This window comes from Capsicum annuum, chromosome 3 (genome assembly GCF_002878395.1).
Source record: "Capsicum annuum cultivar UCD-10X-F1 chromosome 3, UCD10Xv1.1, whole genome shotgun sequence".
Classification (NCBI taxonomy): domain Eukaryota; kingdom Viridiplantae; phylum Streptophyta; class Magnoliopsida; order Solanales; family Solanaceae; genus Capsicum; species Capsicum annuum.
In genome coordinates this window covers 241,515,104-241,524,283 of record NC_061113.1, presented here as the reverse complement: position 1 = coordinate 241,524,283, position 9,180 = coordinate 241,515,104, and the positions used below count along the sequence as shown (strand labels likewise).

At 34.7% G+C, this 9,180-nt stretch overlaps 2 protein-coding genes across 2 annotated transcripts in view; both read right to left on the bottom strand.

The window, feature by feature from the left end:
• Positions 1–2,043: 2,043 nt before the first annotated feature.
• On the bottom strand, positions 2,044–6,324 carry LOC124897132 (non-specific phospholipase C6). The gene is made up of 4 exons (XM_047409627.1): positions 5,616–6,324; positions 4,404–5,169; positions 3,204–3,380; positions 2,044–2,432 (listed from the first exon to the last, which is right to left on the bottom strand). The coding sequence occupies exons 1-4, from the start codon at positions 5,937–5,939 to the stop codon at positions 2,131–2,133; spliced, it is 1,569 nt and encodes a 522-aa protein (XP_047265583.1). The 5' UTR covers positions 5,940–6,324; the 3' UTR covers positions 2,044–2,130.
• Positions 6,325–7,488: 1,164 nt separating this feature from the next.
• LOC124897131 (CBS domain-containing protein CBSCBSPB5-like) overlaps positions 7,489–9,180 on the bottom strand; it is a 7,292-nt gene continuing 5,600 nt past the window's right edge. The window contains exons 11-14 of the mRNA XM_047409626.1: positions 9,020–9,153; positions 8,345–8,430; positions 8,146–8,235; positions 7,489–8,010 (exon numbers count right to left, since the gene is read on the bottom strand). Of these exons, the coding sequence (XP_047265582.1) occupies positions 7,828–8,010; positions 8,146–8,235; positions 8,345–8,430; positions 9,020–9,153 (493 nt within the window). The 3' untranslated portion in view covers positions 7,489–7,827. The remainder of the gene's footprint in view (positions 8,011–8,145; positions 8,236–8,344; positions 8,431–9,019; positions 9,154–9,180) is intronic.

Sequence of the window (9,180 nt, the reverse complement as noted above, 5' to 3'; positions counted from 1 at the left end):
AATCTAAGATCTTTTGTCTTAAACTGTTTGAAAACGGAACTTTCCTTCTTTTTTTTTTTTTTTTCCCCTTAGTCTCCAAATCATTACATCCCCCCACATGTGAAAGTCACACACATGGAAATACATCCTGATAATTGGTAGAGGTATGACTTGAACATAGGTGATAGAACCTTAGTCTACCCAGTATCATGTTAAATCTAAATGACTTAAACTTCTAGATGAGGTGATCACGCAATTAATCATGACATTAAAACAACAAATTGAATAACTAGCTTAATTACCATATCATGAGTCATACAACTCCTCCCGACTTTGCAATGAGAGACAACATTGAAGTGCACATTCAATTTTAGCAAACTGCATAACAGATACTCCCTCTGTTCCAAAATAGTTGTCACAAATGCTTCTCGAGAGGCAATTTGACTAATCTTCAAAGCTAAATTAGACTTAATTGATTTGATATTTTGAGTTAAAATTTAGACACTCAAAAACTATATGGAAAAGGACTATGAGTTGCAATTTTTCTCGTATGTCAAAAGTATTTTGGAACGGAGAGAGTATATTATAAGATCACAATATCACAGCTAGAGAAAAATGGAAAGGCGGAAAATTACCCATTTTCGAGTCCAGTGGGCATGTTCTTGGATTGGGAGAAAGGGGTCATGGGAGCAAGGGAAGAAGATTTTGAGCTGAGAGAAGAAGGTATGGCAGAAGAAGACAGGGGAGCCACAAGGGAAACAGCAACTGCCATAGGAAGTACCTTGGACCAAAATGTTTTTGCTGTCAATTGTTGTTGCTCAACATTAACAGCTGCTAAATTGGGGGCAGAAGAACACTTGTTAATGGGAGAATTGTGCAGGGGAACAAGGTGAGCAGACATGTTTGTATTGCTTGTGTAGTTGCTGCCTGTATAATACTGGGTATACAAGCAGTTGTAATTTTGTACTATATCCTATTTATGGTCCATGCTCTGCCACGATGGATAACAGAAGCTTTGATGATTGCATAGATTTTTGGTACTTATATCCTATTTACTGTTAACACTAAAATTTACTTCGGTCATACGAATCCATTGTTTTTTCTTTAAGGTCAAAAATTTTACTTTTCCTTTTATCCAATTTATCATCGTCATAAAGTCCATTTCAATTTCAACTTCAGAGAAAAATAGTAAATTAGACTTACATATAACATTGTACGTAGGCGTGTATCGGAAAAATACAAAGTGAACATAGAAAAACTCCACGCCACTAATTAGACTTTTGTTTGACACGCATGCATTCTCTCAATTCATTCCCCCGTGACTCTTATTTAAAAAAATTTCGAGAGTTTGATTTTTTATTTATATAAAAAAAAAATGAAAAACATGGTGTGCTGTGAGCTAAGTTGCGGGAACTCTTCACTTTTAATGTCGCACCCGTGTCGGATTCTTCAAAAATACACTATTTTTGGTAAATCCGACACGCACCCATGAACATTTTTGAAAAGTCCGACCAACATAGGTTGTGAGTATACACAAAAAATACAAATTTCTTCAAGACTTGGTACATTCATCAATCATGTCTATACTTGTAAACATTCCCCAAAAATCCATAGCAAGGTTGTACAAAACTACTGAACCTAGCTAAACTCTTTTACAAGGTTGTGCTTGTTTTGAATTTTGTCCTTCCTTTTTAGGCTGGTCAGGCTCATGTCACGCCGGTGTAGTTGAGGAATGAGTTGGTTTAATTTCTTTGCTAAGAAACTACACCATGTAGTTGAGGGTGAAAACTTGCCTTGCCTCTCTTTTTGTTGTTGTTATTACATATATATAACAATATATATATATATATATATATATATATATATATATTGCTCATTGAATTCTCTTGACATGCGAAGAAAAAATCAAGTTTGTACGACTCTAGGTCAAATTTCATATATGTATGACATTTTTGGATCGATGTGGTGTAAAAATTCCACTCCACCATTGTGTATATTACATTGGTAAAGACTACTAAAAAGACTAGCTGCAAAATCATTTTCTGGGAATTCAAGAACAAAATCTAGTAGCAACATGAACTCTCTCTCTATATATAATATATATGGATGCCAAAATTCACAAAAACAAAAGTATATATTTTTATTAATAAACTAGTGGTGGACAGAGGTTCTAGTAGTGAGAGAGGATCTCATATCTACAATAGTAGATTCATCTGCTCCTAACTTAGTAGCTTCTTTACTTGCACTTATAAATCTTGAAACTGCACCTCCTACATAACTAGTTGCTTCTTTCACATTCATTTTCTTCCCCATTTCATGTGGGAAGCTGCTCAAGAAATGGTCCCCGTTCAGCACGGCCGCTAGCTGCACTACCTCACTCTGAAACTCGGACAATGCCCGAGTTTCATCTGCTTCCGTAGTACTCCTCAATGGAGATGCCTCGGGCAAAATCTCTGCGAATAATCAATCGAAAATTGAGTTTAACTTGGTGGCGCGGAAGAACTTTTATTAATCATCTATAAAAGTAGAACTAGTAATTCAGAAAACAAGACAAATCTTAATTAAAGCTACAAAGAGTAAATATCATATAGGTTCAATATAGGAGTATAGAATTCAGGGAAATTTGCGCTTTTAGTCCCTTAAATATCACAAATATTGATTTTAGTCGTTGTAATATCTCGCTAAGCGTATTTAGTCTTCAATTATTTAAAATATGCACTTTTGATCCTTCTTCCTATAAATTTTCACAAATTTCACAACTGCTGACCATCACATAATTTAATTCCCCATAGTTTATATAAAGTTTGTAATATTACTTCATATTTGAGGCCAATATATTCAACAAACGATCTTAGTTTTATATACTTTTTATAATACAAACATTTATATTGAAAGTTAAACATATTTAGTCGTATAATAGACAGATCAAAATTAGCATTTTATCAATAATTGAGATGCACAAAACTCTATTATCCACTACATATTCAATATAATCTCACGAGTCTTAAAACTGAAGTAGCCATCGAGGAAGCATTAGGAACAAACCCTCGTGACAAGATCAAATTTATCAGTATTCTATGATTACCTTGTCACTTCCACAGAATATATTATAATATAAATATATTCTCATCATTTAATTAAGAAATATTTTTGTGACTGTGTGTAACATATTATAATCTGTATATAGTTATCTTAACGATAAATAATTAATTGACAGTACTTACCAGGGCAATCAGTTCTTGGTGATGACAACTGACCAATAACATGATCAAATGTGCCAGCCCAAGCATCTCTATGAGTTAGAAAATTGGATTTTAGATTGAATATTTTCTTTATTGTTGCTGGAATTGATGAGTGCTCATACTCTGAAGTTTGTTTAGGTCCCATAGGCTTACTTATCACTGCATAAAATAAAATAAAAAGGGAAATTACTAAATAAATTAGAAACTAGAAGAAGACAACACACAAAAAAAATAGTTGATCCCATGACTATCTTAGATAAAAAAAAATATAGTATTACATATAGATCTGCACATCTTGCTGTATTGAAAGATATGTATGTAGAAGTTTGGATCAATTTTGTCTTACTCCGGATTCCGGAACTCACTGATCCAACTCATTAGTTAGATTCGCCTCGTGTAAAACTCATTAGGAGAGACTTAAAACACTTTTTTATTGAAGCGTATTTCATTTTCATGGCTCGAACTGAAGACTCTATTTAAGAAAATGAAGGAAATGAACTTTTGTCGTGCCACTATGCTATTCGGTCGGGTCAGAACCTTAGAAATAGAGTCATCTTTGCTAGGGATCTCTAAAACCGATTAGTCCAAACAAATTCTGTTCTTTTTTGGCTTTAAGCATGCAATGTTCGGAATTCACTGACACGACTAAGTCAAATTCATGCCCTAAAAAGCTCATTATGAGAGTTGATTTCTCATATAATCACTCAACAAATAGTTATTATCTCAAAAAAGTCATTTTCCTTGTCGAAGAGAAACCAGAATCAAGAAAAAAATTAAGGTGTCTTTCTGACATAATAACTATTAAGTTGAGTGACTATTTAATAAATCAGCGTCTCATAATGAAGGGTTTTAACCTAAGTTGCAAGGACTCTTTAGTACTTTCGATGCCGCGCCCGTGTCAGATTCTCCAAAAATACACTAATTTTGACGAATCAAACACGCACCCTTGACATAATCGAAGAGTCCGAGCAACATAGGTTTTAACACATTCAGTCGAAGTGATTTCCATTTTCACAACGGCTCGAACCTGAAATCTCTTATCAAGGATGAAGAAACATTTACCATAACCTTTGAAGCGGAGTACCCTTCGCTAGGAATCGTTGACGCGAATTCGGATTAGTCGGATCAGTACGTTTTGAACACCAGATACATGAAGCAAAAAGATAGAAATTTTAAACTTACCAGTTCCTTTCTTGATCCAAGGGGAGACCATAATGGTGGGCACACGAACACCAAGCCTGTCGAACTTAAAGAAAGAAGGTGCAGGACCAGTATTCCCATCTGGATTTGGAACATCACCATAAGGAGTTTTAACATGATCGTAAAATCCTCCATGTTCGTCATAAGTAATAACAAAAAGTGTTTCATTCCATTGTGGACTAGCCCTCAATGTCTCATAAACTTCCTTCACTAATTTCTGTCCATTAGCAATATCATGTGATGGGTGATCATCATTTGCTGGATATCCAACTACACCGAAATACCTCGGCTCAATCACTGTCAAATTAGGCAAGTTTCCGTCTTTAGCATCTTTCTTGAACTTCAAATCATACTGGTGGAACTTGAACATGTACTTCAACATCCTTAGATTTCTGAAAAACAAAGTTGCTGGTATGTTCTGGTAGTAAATACCAAAGTCCAATCCGTTTTCGTGTAGCGAATCAAATATGGTTTTTTGTGGGTATCCTGTAGCTAGTTGCTTCTTGTTATGGCTAGTGGAACCATGAGATGTTGCAGAGTATAGAAATAGCCTGTTTGGTTGTGTTGGACCTGGAATTGAACTGAACCACCTATCAAATACCGCGAATTCACGGACTAATGTAGCGTAAATTGGGACATTTTCGGGCTTAAATCCGCTCATGACAGTTCTTGATAGATTCTTATCAGACATGGTGAGTGCTTGTTCAACAAAACCTGACATTGATGGAAGTGAGCTAGAGCCAAATACCTGTTGCGATATAATTTAAACTTTTAAATGAGATAGTCGCACAATTCAATTTGTTACAGCATCAAAGACCCCAAAAAGCAAATGGGTGTTAAAGTGTTTGGCTCATGAAAATTTAGAATCAGGGTCACACTAAAGCAGTGGTGTAAACAGAAATTTTACCAAGGATATTCAAGATTTAATATATATGTATGAAAAGTAATTCTTGACCTATAATTTTATAATTGTCTATATACGAAGCTATAATTTTTCGACGAAGGGTGTTCAACTTACTACCCTCCACAGCATATGAGTGTAAACATAAGTTTCACTTTTTAAATTAGATGATCACATGCTTGAGCTATACCTGACTACCCTTCACAGCATGTGGCTACGCCAATGCGGTGACTGAGTGAGTGTGAACATAAACTTAAACTTTTAAATGAGACGGTCACACACTTGAACAGTACCTGTTGCTCCACATCTTCGAAAGAGTGGCCAGGGTCTGGATCTACATACTGTGCATCATCAGTAAAGCAAACAGTTTCAGTATCTTGAGCTTTAGTCGACACTGGATTACACTCTTTGCCAGTAACACCATTGATTCTTGGATTCACTGACTTCTTCATCCATCCAAGCAAGTGATCAAAAGATCTGTTCTCCAACACCAACACAACAACAGTTCTAATGGGATTCTTTTGCTGTCCATAAGCATTCTGTAAACCCCATGAAAGAGTGAGAAAGATCAAGAAAACATAAGCAAAACGTGGAGCTTTGATTCTCAAGTGGTCCATTCTTGAATCTAAAGAAAATAGTGAAAAGAAGTAGCAAATTGGACTAATGCTATATTTTTTAAAGAAAGAAAATAAAGTGCTAGTAAATAAGGTGCTAAAAAAGAGGAGAGGGGTATGTGGTTAGTATGAACAAAAAAGAGGGAAGGATCTGGACATCTGGTAGTAACAGTTGAGAGCTGTAAGAGGGATAGATGAATGAATGAAAATAAATGTGCAGATGTAAGTCTGTGGAAGCTTTAAATGGAGATTGTCCTCATATGATTGTGGGTGAACAGTAGATTAGTTAATTATGTAGATGTAAAATTGTAAAGTGGTAAAATGGAGCTGTGAAACAGGGGAAAAAACTTTTGATAGCCAATGAATACATACAAACAAACAACAGACAACAACATAGATATGTTGTCTACGAAGATTTTACCCCTATTATAGAGGTAGAGATAGAGTGGTTGTTTTAATAAATTTTTCGTCCTCTAAAAAACAGATCAAAACAGTTCGAAAAAGGAAATTGCAGAAATAAAAAAGGCATGGCAAAAAATATAGAAATCATGACAAAGCATATTAAATGGTAACTATAACAAAAAAAAAAAACAATAACTAATAAAAGAAATCTAAGAACACGAAATTAATGAATACATAATGAACAATTTTTTTTTCTTTAATTTACTTCTTAAATATGATAAGTTTTTTTAATTTAATATAAATATCAAGTGCGAATAAATTTTACTCCTATCATATATTTTGCCACAAAACAACTATGTCATTCTCAATGTCTTCTTAATTCCCCTTTGTCAATTGAAACATATTCTGCGAGTGGAACCTTCCTCACTTGGTAATTTTCTTAACATAAGTCATAAAGTACCAATCATGAGTGAAGGACATGCCATTTTTATACCAAAAAAAACCAAGAATTAAATTTCTTCAAAGAAATTCAAGGCAGACATATCAATGTGCTAAAATTTGAATGAGGTATCAAGCACTATATCAATTTATTTGTTTAACTTTAATTTAACATAGAATTTAAGCAAAGAAATTATTTTAATCTCGTTATATTTAACATGTCCGCGTAAGAAAAAGAATTAAAGTTATTATTTTGCTTGAGAAAAGTTAAACAGGCAGAGTTATTATAGTCAAAGAAGGGAAGCTAAAGAGAGTGAGAAATTAAAGAGAAAGTGTGATGTAAATCAACTCACACTATCTTTTGTTATTCTCACGTGATTTCATGCACCGACAATATTACAAATATTGGACTAATTATTCTTTAAATTAAAGTTTCTTTATTACATCAATGGAGGTGGGAACCTTAGGAAAATTTGATTCTATTGTAGCCATGTTCTAGTTGGACCCCCTTTCTTTATTAAAAGGAAAATATACAAGAAAAATTACATGGGGAATAAATTCTAAGACCAAACTTTTGCACCTATCAGTATAAATTGTGGGCACAAGTGCCCTCATCAAAAAGAAAAAGAAAAAAATGTTGAATAAAAATATACAACTAAGAAGAAAGAACAACCACTATAAATCAAAAGGAAAAAAAGTTTGGACACTGCAATTCAACCGGATTGTTTTTTTATATTCACGGACATTGACAATAAATGTAAATTCGTCATTACAAGTACAAGCAAAAGTTGTTTCCCAAAATATCTTTACATAAACGTCAATGACTCATGTGAATTCTATTACACACCGAGAACTAAAATTTGCTTAGGTCAGTGAGTTACAAAGGGTGTATAGAGGATACAATTCTCAGCATTATACATCATATTCAGCACAAAGATAAAAAGGACTCCAATTTAGAGCTACTGATCCAAATCTTATAGCACAGCCAACATTCATACAATCATACTCTGACTCATTGCAGTGTATATCACGTGGCGAAACTTTCAAGTGATCATTCACCGGATCTCCTTAAGAAAGCGAATACACCTAAACTCGCAGCTAATGCAGCGCCAGCTGCTACCGCGGTATAGGCTGTAGCCCATGCAGTTTCTGGATGAGCATAATCCACACTTTCTGAGTTGGAACCTCTCCTATGACGAGGCGTTCCTATATAGTCTAAATGCAATCTCAATCCCTGTGGAGGTTGCATTTCTATCATTAGTTCCTTTGTGAGAAGAAAAACAAAGCAACATCTAATAACTAAAAACCTAAATCAATATTCTTTCCTTGTGCTGTTTTAGAAACAAGGGCCGGAACAAAACAATTGTACCTTCCAGCCTGACAACTTTGCATGTTCAACTGCCGCTACAAGATCACTATCTGATGCTAGGATAACCTTGTCATGGTCTTCATCTTCATACTGCAACAAAGGAATTAACAATGAACATTGAAGTCAAGTGGTTATTACAGAACAACATGGACAAAATGAAACCTTCCTATGTACAAGGGCAAAGTTCGTGCATCCTCACCAAAATCTGAGGAAGTTTGTTTCGGTCAATGTCATCCCCCAGTCTCTGAATGATTGCAGTTATGAGCTCTGTCACGCTCCGTGTATCTGAATTATGGAAATGTTAGGGCCATAATATTAATGAGTGTCAAATTATTAACTGTTCATTTTGAGGGAGGATAAAGAGCGCATTGAGATGATACCATATTTCATTAAGAGTTTGTTTTGGTGGCATAATATAACTTGAGAGCCATAGTTCTAATATTTCTCAGACAACGAAAAAAATGAAAAACAAGAGTACTGCTAAATATACAATGCATGATGGGGATTCTCAAGAATACCACACATATGAAAAGTAGGCCAGCCTTATTAGTTGATCATAACTTGCCTTACCCTCACTATATAGGGAGGATCACTAATAGTAGAGAACCAAAGAATAAAAAGAGTAACATGGAAAAATCGCATGTGAAATGCCACTGCAATATTGAAAGAAATGAAGAGCTTCAAAGAGAACTATCATATCAGAAGTCTGAAGATACTTGAAAGAAGAACAAGGATCTAAATTTTAGTTTGTATCTGGCAGATATTAACGGCAATATATGAAAGTCCATATATGATGCATAGGTCAGATACAGCAAGCGCTTTAATTTGTTTCTTATTTATTCAAGCTTTTAACAAGGGCTCGTCAATAGCATACCACAGTTGAATCTGTGCATCCTTCCCTTTCGATCTTGAATCTTGAAGGCAAAAGTATTTGGCAGGCTCGCCGAAGGAAAAGGAGTCGATCTTCCTGTTTCTGCACCTTCAGAAGCTAATTTCAATGAACCCTCGCTGAAATGGAATAGACAAATGTGAAAT

What these genes read in the sequence shown, in the direction of transcription:
- LOC124897132 (XM_047409627.1), bottom strand. Translation starts at nt 5,939, where the DNA reads ATGGACCACTTGAGAATCAAAGCTCCACGTTTTGCTTATGTTTTCTTG. An exon ending in TTGGATCAAGAAAGGAACTG is followed by an intron (nt 3,381 to 4,403) that starts GTAAGTTTAAAA and finishes TATTTTATGCAG; the next exon opens with TGATAAGTAAGCCTATGGGA. An exon ending in ACCAAGAACTGATTGCCCTG is followed by an intron (nt 2,433 to 3,203) that starts GTAAGTACTGTC and finishes GATTATTCGCAG; the next exon opens with AGATTTTGCCCGAGGCATCT.